General features: G+C 39.1%; 1 protein-coding gene and 1 long non-coding RNA gene across 5 annotated transcripts in view; both read right to left on the bottom strand.

Annotated features, from left to right (window-relative positions):
- The window catches only part of USP22 (ubiquitin specific peptidase 22), an 86,389-nt gene that overhangs the window by 30,160 nt on the left and 39,894 nt on the right, over nucleotides 1-16,335 (bottom strand). For all 4 annotated transcript variants that reach the window (XM_071761147.1, XM_071761149.1, XM_071761148.1 and 1 more), the window contains one exon: nucleotides 13,635-13,736. In XM_071761147.1, coding sequence (XP_071617248.1) covers nucleotides 13,635-13,736 — 102 coding nt within the window. The remainder of the gene's footprint in view (nucleotides 1-13,634; nucleotides 13,737-16,335) is intronic.
- On the bottom strand, nucleotides 11,617-13,628 carry LOC139804187 (uncharacterized). Its single transcript, XR_011729300.1, has 2 exons — nucleotides 12,517-13,628; nucleotides 11,617-11,853 (listed from the first exon to the last, which is right to left on the bottom strand). It is a non-coding gene; the product is annotated as an uncharacterized lncRNA (long non-coding RNA).

Here is a 16,335-nt window from a genome sequence, read left to right as displayed (position 1 = left end):
TCCACTTCTCTGTGAAATGTAACTGTACAGCTATTAAAGGTGGGGAAGCAGGGAAATGAGAGGACCACACAAGAATACAAAATACAGAAAAAACAAGCAGGTGCTTATCTTGCTCTCCTGGAAGAGGTTCTGTTTGTCTCTAAACTTCGGCTTCACGCTGGGATAGGAAAGACAGGAGACAAACCAGTCTGAACAAATATTACCACACAGAAAACAGAAACCTGTGATTTATTTGAATGAAGGTTCTGGAAGCAACAACATAGGTCACTATATAAGGCAACTCTGAGAGGCCATCAGGGAATCACTCAGATGCACTAAAGCACAGCCAGCTTGAGATCCTTTTTACATTAAATACAGGTTGGTGACACCTTTGAGCAAATTTTTGTCCCCTGCCCCCAGGCCCTCCCAGTTCCCCATCTGGTGTTGATGTTTCCCCCAAGTTCCATCACACAGTATCAGAGCCAGTGCAAGCTGAGGAAGCACTCACTGAATTATTTAAAGGGAGTTCAACATAACCCCTGGAAACAACCCGTGCAGCATGGCAATGACAATTTCAAGAACCATTTTGGGTTCTCACTCTACACTCACACGACAGGAATTGCAAAATCGTTTCAGAGCATCTTTCTGGAAATGGGTTTCAAGGGATAAATGCCTTATATCTTAGCACCTAAACCTAAAACCAAATTTGCTCTCAGCTCTCAAGTTTCAGGTGCAGACTGTAACACACATCAGCAAAATGGACCTGTCAGAAACACTGGCCCAGCCAGGCCAATACACTACTGTTCCACTTGCAGCAGTTTTGCTGATGGGGTTAGTGACAGCAATTATTCTCAAAAGATAATCCCCTTTGAAATAACCACTTAAAAATATTCATTTCAGAAGGCAGTGGTATGCAGATATGTGAACTTGCAAGTCTACATAGGAAAATGCATGACATTGTGTGACCAACATCCACAGCAGACTTTATAGATTTAGCCTTATTTTTTATGCTGGGTTAAGGATTGCTTTTTACTCTAGTTTGGTTTTACTATTGCTCTTATTTCAATCTCTTACTGGTTTTACTTCTTTTGTCTCTTAAAATAGATATATAAAAAACCCCTGTGAGTAGTTAGCAATAGCTCAGAACTTACCTACATTAAATTGTCAGGATATATGCCCAGCAATATTTGTAGCATCTCTTTGCAGTAGATACAAAGATACAACCTAGCACGTCCACACCACAGTGTAAAACAACAGAGCTGGTTCTGTATGAGTCCAGACCAAGTAAATGTGGTCCCATTCTTTATGCAACCAGATTTAATGCTTTTGCACTGCATTCCCAGTACTTCTTGGAATGCTTGGTTACCTTGGGCACAGCACCATGTGAACATCTCCATAGTGTTTACAGAGCCAGACTGAGACTCTGCACATTCCTGATGCTCCAAGCTGAATTTGCATGGACTTAAGTGTGGATCAGGACACCAAGGATGTTTTCCCAGCACTCAGTTTGTCCCCAGCCCCTCTTAGTTCAAAGGGACTTGGATTGCATTCACTCTTTTTATTCAATAGCTTCAGTGACAACACAAAATGCTTGCAGAAGGGAGAAACTACACCAAAATAGTTCAAACATAATGGGAAGATAGAACAATAATTCAAGAGCAACTTGTTAAATGGGAGAAACTATCAGAAATCAATTAAATCCAATCAATTAAAACCAATCATGAAGTAGGAAACAAGAAAAATTAAGTGGACAAAGACAAAATAAGGAGCAATGGCTGCAGCAGCTCGACTTAAATGACTTAAAAACTGTGCTGCAGTTCTGAGAAAAACAGCATTTTAAAACTTAACAGGACTAGAAGAAGGACCAGGAGGTAACTGCTCTGTTCTGGTGACAGAAAACATCAGCTGGAGGACATCTGGAACTGAGCACCCATTTTTAAGAGAAATCCATGCAAACTGGAGAGAAGTCAAGAACATGAATGAAAATTTGGATAAAGTTAAGATTTGAGACTGGAGGAACAACTGAAGAACCCACTAGTTGAGTTAATTAATTACAAAAAGACAGTGTTGATGGAGGAACAGCCAGGCTGACAATTTTCAAGGATGTTACAGGCCACTGCAAAGAGGACTGTAATTAACTCGTGGCCTACCAAAGCTGTAATAAAAAAAAAACTCGCTCACAAGAAGTGAAATTTAATTAGATATTAAAAATAATTGTCTCACAGTTAGAAAACATTGCAACAGGGGAGTTTGGGACTTCCAGTTGTTGGAGCAGCTCCAAAAGCAGCTCTGGCAGCTGTTAGGAACAGCTCAGCACATTGACCCTGACTCACAAGAGGTGTGGAACATCCCCTCCACTTTTTCACCCCCATGACACATCCAGATTAATGTTACAGCACGATGCAAACCCCAGGAACTGTCTTTGACAGGCAGGGGAAAGGTGAGAAGAGTTTCACATGACAAATAAGCCCCTTGAAAAGCTCACTGATGATGTTCTCCTTGCACTGAGCTGGCATCTGCTTGACTCCATGGTGAAATGGTTCACCTTGCTCATCTGAGAGGAAAAAATGGTCTCACCTTGAGTGTATGAGCTCACCACCTGCAAGCAGTGATGGATCTTGGGCACCTTTGAGCAGGTTCACCCAGCTCAGCACAGGTCAGGAGAGAAGGTCAGTGCCAGAATGAGGGAAGGATGCAGGGACCAGGGAGCAGCTGCTGCTGGAATCAGGGCTGCTGACTCCTCAGTGTCAGTTTTGGTCTAGGCAGGTATTTGGCATTTGAGCTTCTGCATTTGTGGCTCAGTACATCACTCACTTTAGTACTTCACAAGTAGTACCAAAGAAGGCTTTACTAGAGCTTCTTCCACAGAGCAACAGATGGGCCTTCCACACATGCTGCTCTGCCATGTGTTGTTGGACACACCTCAGGACAAGCCATATCCTTGGAGCAAATGGAGCAACCAAGTTACCAGGAGTATGACCAAACACAAGTAGTGCAGCATTTCATATTATTATGGCACAAAACCCCCAAACCAGGCATTTCCCAAGTGACAAAGTACTCTTAAAATGTTGTACTCAAAATATTTACATTTGAACCAATTCACCAACTAATTATTCCACCAATTAACGATGCCAAAATATCCCAAAGTCCAGAGAAGCTTCCAATCTTTGCCTCAGAGCACACTCCCCATCATTTCATTTGCTTACAGATGCTGTGGGTTCAGTGGTGTGCAAGCACCATGTGCCTGATTCTCCAGAATACTGACCACTGAGGCTGATTGTGTATTTCTGTTTTTCCAGACTTAAAGCACTTCAAAAAAGGCAACTGATCTCCCTTAATGGTGTGGGCAGGGTAAGGCAGGCTGTGAGGTTCCAGCCTGTCCTTTATCTTGGGATAACTATGCTCGTTGTGACCAAGCACACAGAGGATGTAGGAGCACTCCATGGCTTTTAATTTTGCATCTTTCTGATTTGATGGTCATTGGCTCAATGTGTGCACACCCTCAGCCTGGTCAAATGAGTCAGCATTCCTAAAATCTCTGACAAAACACACAAATAAACCTCCCAGGCTCCATTTTGCATATAGCCCATGTAAACAGAGAAACTGTTTCAAGCAAGTATTTTTTTCCCCTGGGGATTTAAATCAAGAAATATGCTTCCAAACCAAAACCAAGTGAGTGGTTGCACTAAAAAGTGCATTGCATCTCCCACAAAAATCACAGAAAACCTGATTGTAGAAAATCCTCAGAAGTCACCTGGTCTGACCTTCTACCTCAAGGCAGAACCAATGCTTCCAGTATTATTCCTGACAAATGTTTCCCTGAATTGTTCTTTGACCCCTGCAGTGATGAGTCCCCACAATATCCTCAGTGCTCTTCTATTCTGCAGTGTCAGTAAATAAATTGCAGTTTAACAACTGCAACAACATTGATAAGGAAGATACACACACAATCTGCCATCTACAGATAAGCTCCTCTGCTGGTAGTATTTGAGCTTCTGACTTAGAATTCATTTTTAACACTTCCAATAGCAATAGCTTTATAAAAACTCCTCAAATGAGTGAGGAGACTTGGTCAAGATACTGTGGTATCACTGCTTTTCTGCAGGAGAGATTTCTGTGCACTCATTTGGGATGAGCCTCTTCACTTCCCCATATGCTGCCTTCCGTGGAGGACAAAAAACAACAGCAGGATAGAAGCCTTTTGTTGGGCAGTTCTAGCCTGTGTGCCCCCAAACTGCTCACAATTAATAGTAAAAAGGAAGAGATCAGAATCCAAGTGAAAATACCTCCCTTGAGAGTAAATATTCTACTCCCTTGTAGCTGCAGAGTATACCAAGACTCCTGATATAACCACACCAATTTTCAAGTGACAAGAGCAGAGTTTTCATCTAGGTAAGATAAAAATATACCCCAGAAACCCCAGAAGCAATTTTTCCTGGCCAAAAGGTGAAGCTGAATTTTCTTACTGCTAAAGCAATGGCTGCCTTGTACTGTAAGTGTAAAGAATTACCAGAAATTTAAAAAAATAAACACAAAGACAGGGAAAGGCCTTAAATGTGGAGTTACAATATTTATAAGTGTAATAGGCCTTTGTCTCCTATAGCCAAGGTTAAGTTTAACATATTAAGTTTAAAATAAATGTGGGGTAGGAGGGGACCTGAGCCAAGGATCTCTGCAACACACAAGGTCAGTTTTGAACCTTCTGGAAGTCACCAGGGCAGGAAGGAGATGCAGGAGCACTCTGCAAGTAAAGACTTTTTTTTACCTTGAAAAGTATGGACAATGTCAAGGTTTTTGGTCCATAATTTCTTATCTTCAGCATTTTTGCTGACCACCCACAGTGTAAAATTGTTTTTCTCTCTCAGGTCTCTCAAGAAGAAACCAATGTACCCTGTTCTCCAAACCAGAAAGCTGTACAGCATATAATTTCTCTCTATTAAATTCTCTCATCTGAAATGAATAAGACTGCAAAAGACATTAAGTTCTGCAGCAGAACTTGTACCAAACTTCCCTGAATTCCTATCTTGGCATATCAAGACCCACTGAACAAATTTTGTCTGTTGTGCTTCAACCTGATCCAATCTCTGTCAGGATCTCTTAGCAGTGAGTGAACACACTGGGAGACACACACACACAACCTGGATCTCAAATTTCCAGAACATGTAATAGAGGAAGACATTTTTCATATTCAACACTGGAAATAATCACATAATGCTCTGAAACTTAGCAGATTTGATTATCTGGTCCTCATAACACATGAAGTTGGCTGAAGGAGAAAGATGAAACACCATGGAGCCCAAGCACATCTGACATCAAGAGCCAGAGAAACAAAAAGGTGCCTATTTCTGTACAGCAGAAAACATGGCAGGAAATGTCACATACAAATATAGACATTGCACAAAATGTCTTGGTTTAACAACAAAGCCAAACCCCTTACAACTGTGGGGCCTAATGTGAATTTAAAGGACTTGAATAAAGGTATGGAGAGGCTGCTAAAGCAACTGCAGAACTGAAATAGCAGTTGTAGTGTCTCACACAGCCTAGAAAGCAAGGTTCAAGGCATTAAAGTCCTGTGAATCAGAGAGGTATTTGCAGGAAGGTCAGGGAGAACAGAAAACAGTATCAAAAAAAAACAGTAGCAGGCAAAGAGCAGGAATTGTGTTTGTCAAACTGACTGCAGGATGGATACAGAGCATTATGACAACCAGCCCTGAGACTCTTCAAGGCATTTTTATACAGCAAGAAAAAAATAAAAAAAGCATTTATTCAAAATAAAATACTTCAAAAAGTGGCACAGAATAAAATATTCTCTTTGCCCTCCCCCAAAGCAGCCAAACTTAAAAGCTCAGTGAGATCTTGCCTGATCTGCACAGAAGCACAAGACTTTCAGTGAGAATCCTGTGCAGATGGCAACTTTAAAGAACAAGAGGTACTCCCACTAAACTGACAAAATAAAATTCACACCCGCAGCCCTCCTTTCCCCCCAATATCACACCATATGCTGCCTCCAAGTTTTCACCCATCCTCAAAACAGATTTCAGAAATTAATAACTTCAGGAGTAGGCCAACTGCCAACGAAATCAACTGCATCCAATGAAATCCAATGCATCCAAATGTATTAATGTGCACAAATTATTGTTGGTGAACTGGCACGGAGTGATTCCAACAATCCACAACACACAAACCATGCCACATGCTGTTTATGCATATTCCAACTTTCAGTATATACTGTATCTACCTTCTGTCCACACGAAGCCCAACTCTAGAAGCAGATATGAGAAAGCAGAATGGAAGGTCATAGTAAATATAATCCAAAAGTGATCCACAAAAGAACAAAACTGAGATGGAGATGAGTGGCCTTGTTAAAAATGTTTTGCTCTTTCTACCGACACAGAGTGAATCAGGTAAAGAAATTGTAAATCAAAGTTTGTTTCTTTGGGCTGGGTGTTGTTTGGGTTTTTTTAATAATAACAAGAAGAAGCTTCTCATGCTAAAGGGTGACAAAAATAGCAATTGTCTGTAGCATGGAGTAGTGTGGTCAAGAAACCAGCAGACATACCTGCTGACCTCAGGGTTTGCTGCTGAGGAATGGTAAGACAGCCAAGCACTTTTAAGCACATCTGTTTTCTTGTGAGCATCCACTGGTTTATTTTCTTTAAAGCCAGTTAAAGACCACTTTAAAGAAATGCCCTGATAATTTTTCTTTAATTTTAAGCAAACAAACAAGGAATGCTTTGTCTAAATAAAAGTATCTATCTTGCTTAAAGGGTCAGAATGAAATTCTAGCTCTATATTGCTGTTGGGTTTTCCTTAAGAAGAAACCACCCATTCCCAAACAAACCTGTTCAAGCAGTGACAACTGACTAACATTTACTGCATTTTTCATGTTAAAAGCCTAATGTTTTGACTGCCTATTTAAGTTACATAATGCAGTGAAGGATATAGTGAAGAAAGCACAGGAAAAAAAATTATCAGAGAGAGATAGGTAGGACAAAGTCAATGAGTCAGCAAACAAATTACAATTGAAAATTTAATCAGCAGCTACAAATGGAGGAAAAGCCTTTTTGTGCTGCTACACAGATGGATCCAAATTATAAAGTTTCACCTGAAGAAGTGCAGAACACAATTTTAGAAAAGTCAAACTTAAGCACTATCTGTAAGTTAAAAATTATGTGTATGGATCACTAACAGTCATGGATCCACTTTAAAAACTGCAGAGAAAGAAAATAAGGTTTGAGTTAGAAGTCTGGAATATGATGCAAGGCCAGGATTAAGGACCCTGTCTTCTAAGGAATTTCACATTGTGAACCCCCAGTGTGTATCTTCCTTTGTCTCAAATCCCCAAGAGCCACCTACAGTTACAAAAATTAAAGTATTTTCTATGCAAGTAATATGAATGGCAATTTTCCAAGCCAGGATAGCAGAAAAATTCAACCCCAATTGCAATCTGCTTACTTGACATAGATGTAGTTTCAGCTTCATACAGTCTCCAGGGGTTGTACTTCAGGTAAATATCCCTGGAGATTAGGATTCCAGCTTTCCAAACTTTGGTGTTTATGTCAACATCTCTTCATCTGCAATATTTTCTATTCTCACAGCTGTACACATGCCCATACATCAGGGTCTCTCCCTGCTCTTATTCCCCCACTAATAAAACATTCAAAACAAGCTTTACAGGAAAGGAAAAAGAAAAGTCAAATCATTCACATTTTTTTATATATACTGTTAAAAGAATTATAAAATTTGTCTGAAAACCCACTACTCCTCAGACAGGAAATATACCCAAAGGTTCAGCTTGCTCTTCTCTTTGTTAAACTAAACTTTTCTCACATACAGCCACACAAATTAAACCCCTCAAGCAGACCCCTGAACCTAAGGATCTTTTTCAGAACCCATTTAGCACATCACTGGAAAAGCTGTTTCCAATGCCAACCAACCCAAAGCTCAGCCTTCAAGGTAACTTCTCCTTAAAACTGTTTTTGACACTTTGTTAATTTTTACTGGAAACAAAGTCGAGGCATGGCATTTATTCTGTGCACAGATAATGCAAAAAAAAAAAAAAACCCAAACAAAACCAGTAAATCCCCAAATAATCTCAAAGTGTTGTCTTTGTAAGAACTGCTAAGAATACTCCTGATCTACAAAACTTAGGACTGGTTGTTTCTTCCACAATCCATACACTCCTGCAAAAGATCAACCAAAAAATACCATGAAGCTAAATACCAGGGCCAAGACTATCCATGACTTCCTTAAATGCATAATTTTATTTTCCAAGCTATCCCATCACTATTTGCCTGATGCTCCTTGGAGAAAAGATGTTAACTGGTTTATACTTGAACTTGTTACAGCATTTTAACTTGAAAGTAGGACTAAACTCTTGGGGAGGAAAAAGTTTTTCATAAAGGGAATTGGTATCCTTCTTTCATTAATCTTTACAAGCTCAAAAAATATGCTCTGCATGTTTCAACTATTCTTCAATCATCAAGCAGGAGATGGGCCAACATCTTGTACTAGTTACTTCCAAAGAGATTTTTTTTTTTTTTTCCTTTCTCCTAGGTAAGGGGAATGTGCACAAAAGCTGAAAGAGTCAAACTTTGGGGTTATCCATATACACTACATAAGGAAGAGAAAATGGAATAAGCCAAAAAGGTCATTTAGGTTTCAGCCTTACTACTGACTGATTTTTAAAAAGAGGTAAATTGATAAATACAACTGAATTTGGAACCTAGGAACACAGGAAGGAATTAATGTCATTATGTAATATTTACTTTAAATATATTTTAAAATATTGAGCTAAATATGCAACAATATAGGCCGCATTATCACTGATGCCAGCTTCTAGAAGAATTTTTCTTCACAACTCAGACCAATAGTCAGAGCTCATGACAAGGCAAAAGAGGAACAGAAGGATCTCCCTGACAGAACAAGGATAGATAGATTTTACTAATACAACCCTTTTGGAAGAAGTTTTCCAACCAGATAACCAGTCTAATTATGATATTAGATTAAAAACTGAAGAATAATACAGAAAACATTCACCTGAATAGTCTTAAAGGAGCATTGCCTTTCCTTCATTTAAGAATCAGAGATTTCTATTCAAGATGCACTTTGTGTGGTTGTGATTTCAAATATACAAGTATTACTCCTTACAGACCAGTGCCTTTTAAAGGCAGAAGTTACAGCTACAAATGTGATGGTGTGCCAAGCAATGTTTTCATCCCACTTTTCCCTTTGAGCTGCCTTAAGTAACATTCAACCAGAAAAAGCACACCAGAAAGCTTCATTACAAACTTCCAAGTACTGATGCAGTCTTAAACACCTTTGAGTTACTGCTGCTTCTGGAGAAGCAGTAACAGTCCTGGTAGCTTGTGGAGAACCAAAAATACTTCCCAGGTCACTGTTCCTCTTCCTTTGCCACCTTTCTATGGGAGCTCTGCTGCAATATTTATTTCACTCCTGCTGCTCTCTGGCACATCCACTGCTCATCATTGTGCAGCTGCACAACCCACCTGCTACTCCCCTGGAGCTATTGTTTTTGCCACCTCCCCCCCCACCTCATCATTCTTTCTGGAAAGGATTTGCTCAGTCTCCTCTCCAAGCTATCCCCTCTGCCTTTTTGCAACACTGCAAATGGGAATCCCAGGTGGCTCCTGCTAATTATCCATGTGCCTTGGGACTCTAATTCTTCCTATTGTTAATACACCAATCTTCAGCCACAAAGTCACTTCATATGCTAATCAGAGACCAGCTGATCCCAAGCTAATACTTGGTGGACTCAGGAGAACTAATCTGCTGGGGGTATTAATGATAGCTGAGCAAGACAAGCTTTGGAAAACAGCTCCCGAAAGATTCTGTATCACTGGCACCTCTAGTCCAACCCTGTAATAAAAAATTTGCCTGTCAAGTTGAAGCTTGGTTACTGCCCTGACTTGCTGAGGGCAGCCTCTTCACAGACAAGAGGCTGACACAAAATAGTACATTTTGCTCCTTTGCTTTTAGAATCTATTTTTACAATTGTTATCTATTTTTTTCCACATAAAGGTTTCGCTGTTTATCGGGTGCTTACAACACAAACTTTAACCCAAACTCAAAAAAAGTATTTCTCTTAAATGAAATATTCTATGAATTAAATAATCCAGGCCACAATTCAGTGCTGTTGATGTGAACAACATGCAGAAACTTAGGAAATTTCTCTACCTTCCACTCACCCTCTGCATTCCCCACAAAATGCCTTCAGCCTGATGGAGTTCACCTGAAAACAACTCTGCCAGCACAGTGAGAAGGGCATCAGGAGGTCTGAGAATGTCCTGAGCTGATATTCCTACCAAGGAGCAGGTGTTTATAGTCTGAGTAGAGCATACACTCTTCTTGAATGTCTTGAAATACAGAAATGCCATCAACATTTCAAATCTGCTAGGACAGCAAAATATGAAATGCCCCACAGAGAAGCCCCACACTGTGGGAGGATTTTCAATCATGGAGAAAGAGGATGGAGATAGCTCAATGTTTCCACTTGGTTAACAGTGTGTTCCAAGTCACTCTGAAGATGTTTATGTGCAACATCGAGAACAGCCCTTTGTTTATATCCCAGAAGGCTGGGATCAGCCCTGCTTCTATAGCCTGGAGCAGTCTCCAGTGTCAATTTCCATCTGAAGATCAATTTGCTCCATGACAAAATAGTGTTTCAATCATAGTTACCTACCCTATCTTCTCACTACCTGGAAAAATGAGATGGAAACATACACCACTTCAAAAGAGAATCTAGCAAAACTTACAGGTTTCAGTGGGGTTTTTTTGTTGAGTTTAGCGGGGGGGGGGTTGTTTGGTTTCTTGAGAATGAGAACACAAAGTTCTTTCTCCAGCACATTTCACATTGTTGCCTAAATGGAAACAGTCACATTTCACTAAATCAAAGGCTAGGAGTTCACACAGTATTTTTTTTAATGAACTACCAGTTCAACCCTCAATTACAACACATTCATTTCACCACTAAGTATTCTTTAGATTTCATTTATGATGCCAATGAAAGACGAAGGATCTTACAGTTGTTTAAAAGTTCCAACAACTCAAAAAGGAGCAGCTGCATCCAGCTGTTTGAGAAGCATCCCAAGATTGCTACAAATCCAGGATTAAAAAACCCCTCTACATATGAAAAAGGTTCTGCCACAGAGTAAAACATTCACCCAAATGAGTGTCCCACAAGTAACACAGAGGTAACAGGAAACACTTAAGCGTGTTCTACATGAGTAGCATCAAGTTTTATGTATTTTATTATTAAAGGTCAAAATCATTTGCAAGCCCTTCACATTTAAGTATAACCTTTCCAGACCATGCCTGTCCAGGGTTCAGAGCACTGCCTCACCTGCTTTAGTTGTAACACCACTACACTCATCTTACACGGATTTTGGAACTGTGACTGGCACAGTAACCACATCAGGAGGTCATGGCAGGGCAGCTAAACATGTGCTGCCTCCCAGCTGACACCAGTGTTCCTCTGGAGGGAAGACAGAAAGCAGCAAAAAGCCACAGCCCTCCTCTTAAAACAGCTTTGCAGAGAGCATTTGATAGGTAAGAGACAGCCAGTTATGTTTTATCAGACTCTTTTGTAAACAAGACAGAGCAAGAAATTTGCAATGCTTATTATAGATGGTTATCAACAGCATCTTTATTTTCAGAACCAATAAAACTGGATGTTATGCCTGTTCTCTGAGCCATTTACCTACCTCAGAAGATAAACTGGATTCACTATTATCTGCTATGGGATTGATAAAAACTTGATGGCAAAATAATTGAGTATTAGAAAAAGAGAGAAATGGCAATGTCCAGATAATTGCAGCACTTCAGTCTGCATATAGGCTCTTCACTGATCTGAAACTGCAAACAGACAAGCCAATGTGAGGAAAGTGAAGGGAAAAAGACTCTGAAGCAGATATATATTTAGCAGCAGGTTAGATGGAGAGAAAAGGCTCAAGGACAATGGCAGGTCTTTTCTTCCTTCAGCTAAACCCCCAATGTATTTTTGTAAAAGAAAGCTAGTCTTTTGCTTTTAACTGTAGCCCAAAACTGCATTATGTCTCCTGGGTGCTTTGATTTTTTTTTTCTTTCTAAATCTCAGCACATAGACAGCTCCAGGGCTCAGTAGGAGAAATTATTAAAAGCATGCCTGCAGAAGTAAAGAGATCAGTCATTTCCCTTATCCCCTGTGTTTCATGAGCACTCCCCCACCCAGGCAGTGTTGTATGAGATTTCATGCAACCAGACATGGCCTTTTTAAAACAGACTGAAAAATTTAAAATCCTTTAAGAGTAGGCACAGCATTCCTTCAGACTGGAACGAGAAACACAAAAATGTGCTTCAGTTCTTCAGAAAGGTCACATTCACCTTCAGAATTTCATTAAACTTTTTTTTTCCCTGCACAGTTCCTATTATCTTAAGTAATTTGTAGCAGTCTGTACAAAATATACTGGAGTTTCATGAAACACAAACTCCCAGTGTGAACATGTTGCAATTTTTGTCTAGTTTTTTTTCCCAGGTTACTTGAAGTTTCTGAAGTCCAGATGTTTTTCCAGCTGTCTTTCCAGCTCCACTATTGCAAAAGTATAGGTGCCCTTTCTAAAATTACCATTCTGTACAAATTTTCAACTCACTACAATTTACTCTGTAATTCTCCATCCATTTTTCCAAATAAATGTAAGGTTTTGGATTAAATATGACTGTGTTAGAAACATGACATTAGAAAGTTTTAGTGATTATATTCAGTGTATTTTGACAAAAGCAAATGTGCTGAAAGCATGATGTATTCTCACAAAGCAGCAAGTAGCTGACACACTAGGAAAAAAACCTTTAAAGAGTTTCCAACTTCCAATGTCTATAGCTACATCTCCAGCCTTGTACCTTCACCATTAAAATGTCACTGTGCATTTAACAGTAGAGAAAAGTGCCCAATAATCTTCATTAGAGCTTGTCAGGAAACTGGGTTTAATTCCCTACTCCCCCAGCCTAAAGGCAGTAGGAAAAAATTAGAAAACTGTTTATTTTCATCACCCTTACTTAACTACTCTCCAGCTAAAAGTAGACAGGTCTGCATTTCAGAGTTCTTTGCTTCAGACTACTGAATTCTAAACATTTAACATTTGTTATGCATTTCAAAACTGCTATTTGACACACAATGGAGAACAAATTACATCTTCTCAGTGTCAATATGAAATAGAAGAGGCCCCATTTAGAGTTTAAAACATGACACACAAAGACAACACTGTGCTTATTTTGCCTGCTAAGAGCACATTTACCACCAGACTGCTAGAGAGAAGGAAATATCTGAACTACAGGATTTCCCTTCACACATCTGCATGGGATCTCTGGTGGAGCCTGAGCTGAGGTAACAGCACTGATTTCTGCTGAAGTCTTTAAATGCATATTTGTAAAAAAAATAAAAATAAAAAATGTTGTTATGTAGCTGTTAAATGAATCATCATCAGTACCTGAAGTGACCGAGCAGGTATCCTCCTCCAGTGAGAAAAAACTAGTGCAAAATAAACCTACTTTGTTATTCTAACAGTTAAGGGAACCCACTACCTCAGGGTAAAAATATTTATGGAAAAACACCAGAGAATTTTGAACATCCATCAGCTTGGGAAAGGATTTCTGGAACTTACCTATGGTGCAGTTTGTGGTTATTTTTCTCCGCTTGGGGTTGTGTCGTAGCAATTCTAACTCGCGCTTGGTTGGCTCCCAGGTTGAATACTTCTCTCCAATGCCTAAGCAGATGAAAAGAAAGTTTCAGGGAGTTGTTTAGTAAAAGGATTCAAACCTCTGTTCAAGTGAAGACTTTCAACATGCTGTCCATTAAGTTGGATTCGATGTAAGGGCAACTGCAAGAGACTGATTGCTTCTTACCCTCGTCACGGTTTAACCAGGACGACCCTTCCCCCAAAAATGTTGCTCAGAAAGGCAGCAGCCAAGCTTCCAACAAATAAGAACTAGGAGAATTTTTAAAAAGCCCTTCTTGTTAAAAATACCTAGGCCAAATTTTTCGTTATTGGATTATAAACCTCTTTTTGGTTTAAAAGGAATTCCAGCACAAGAATAAATCCATAATTACCAAAAAATGCGTTTCCTTGTGCTCAGAGGAGATCCAATGACAAAACCACCCTATGATTTTAGGAGAAGTTCCAGGATAACCAAGAACTCCAGCAAAATTTGACAAGGTGTTAAACAATTTAAAACTGACCCAACTTAATGGACAGATAGAGGCTTAATCTCTAGAGATAGACAGCAGTAATTCAATATACTGAACAGTTACTATATGGATTGTAGGGTACACCATTACAGAGTATGACCTCTCCTTATAAACACTGATGTAGGACTAAAAATAAGCAAATTCTAATACTTGAGGTTTATTTTACTGACAGATCTAGTATTTACTAGCCACACAGTTAACAGCAGGTTTAAACACAACCCTCCCCCCCACCAAGCAACCAAAACTCTCTGAATACTTAGCTACCCTTTCTCATGAGCTGCAGCTAATACCTGTCATTATTCTCTATAAATATCAACATTGTATTTCTAATACATTTCTATAGTTCAAAGGAAAGCAGAGTAGAAATGAGTCAGGTAAAAGGGAGAACAGATCTGAAGTAAGCTCTGAGTTGTGTTCAGAGTAAATCTGACACAAGAAAAACACAACACTGAAGACTCATGTGCTGACCAGCTAAGTATTGCTGCAGCCTTCTCTCTATGAAGCACAGAGAATTTACTATGCAAGGTCAATTGTAGTGACTCACAAAAGTATTTTTGCATTAAAAATAAAGAATAATAAGATGACAAGCAATCTATTCTAAAACTGAGGATTAAAGTCAATTAAGGGTTATTTTTCACCAAACGCATGGAGCAGAAGCAGTGCTGAGCTACAGAAAATAAATTATAAATCATACATATTAAAAGAAGGAGAGTAGAAAATATAGCTAGAGGCTTACACATTCTGCATAATATACATTAAATTTTAATAGCTCTTTGATCTTCATTTTCAGAAATATCTATGCTTGTCAGAAGCTACCCACCCAAAAATGTTCGACTCATAGTTACTACTGACCCTCCAGGTTCTAGCAATAAAAAGTCTAATTTTTTGATTCCTGAGGACTAGAAAATTCGTATTTACATGGATGCATCCAGCTCTCACTTTACTTAATTCAGCAACAGATTACGCAAGAAGCATAAGAAAGAATACCAGCATCATATAGTCCCTTTCCTTTATCCAAGGTTCAGCGTCAAGCAACACACTCAGGAAAACAGAAAAGGAAACTAATTACTGTGCAACAAACTCATCAAGCAGAGAAAACAGCTGCAATGCTTTGAATACACTGTGCAGAGGCAAACAAATGAAGCAGCTTCAGAGACTCACATATGGACAGTTCACATATGACAGAACATTGGCTTGCAACAAGTTTTGCATTAGACTTCTCCAGCAACCCACTTCATATTTGTAATACTCCCTTTTTCTATACATTGGCTCCTAGAAAAGCTCAAAATTTCCAGCACTGTGTTTCAGCAACCAGCTACTGCACTGATCAGCTGTAAATGTGAATCCATGCACTTGGGCTCACTGTACATGGCCAAACATAACCTGTCTCTCAATGGGATGAAGCCTCATAATTGAAAAAAAAAAAAAAAAAAGAAAAAAAAACCAAAACAAACCCAACAATAAAAGTTGGGTGTGTTTAAATCCTGATTTAAATAACATGTAACAAAATTCACACCTGGAAACACATGTGCACTCCATGTTAGGGCATGCAATAGTTCTGCATATGTCAGTGGGACTATGAATATATTTATATAGATCTATATATGATTACATAGCTGAAATGCTTATAGAGGATGGAGACCAAAGCAATTCACAAGAGCAACTCTTCCAGGAAAAGTTAAGCATGACAAACTGGATGACTTTGCAGGATTCTGTGTGAATCAGATATTGATCAATTAAAAAAACTGAAAGCAAACTAAAAACCAGGTACAGTTAATGCCACAACAAACAGAGCACAAACCAGACAGGACACTTTCTTACAGAAGCCTTTCATTAGAAAGAGCCCAAGTCAAGTCAGAGACAGAAATTAAAAAGTGTTTTGTTCCAGCTATATAATTCAAGAAGAATATTGAGGTTTTATTACTCAAAAGCTTGGAAAAAGAACCACTGTACCATTTTTAGGAACGGTTCAGTGTTTAAAAGAATAAAAAAAAATAATTAACCAACCAAACAAAAGCCTACCAACCAAAAAAAAACCCCAAAACAAAACCAAAACACAAACACAAGAAGCAAACCAAAGAAGGAAAAAGGTTTAATAAAAGGTTTAATAACACCCA

The sequence above is a fragment of the Heliangelus exortis genome, chromosome 17 (assembly GCF_036169615.1).
Source record: "Heliangelus exortis chromosome 17, bHelExo1.hap1, whole genome shotgun sequence".
NCBI lineage: Eukaryota > Metazoa > Chordata > Aves > Apodiformes > Trochilidae > Heliangelus > Heliangelus exortis.
This window is presented reverse-complemented; position numbering and strand designations above follow the sequence as displayed.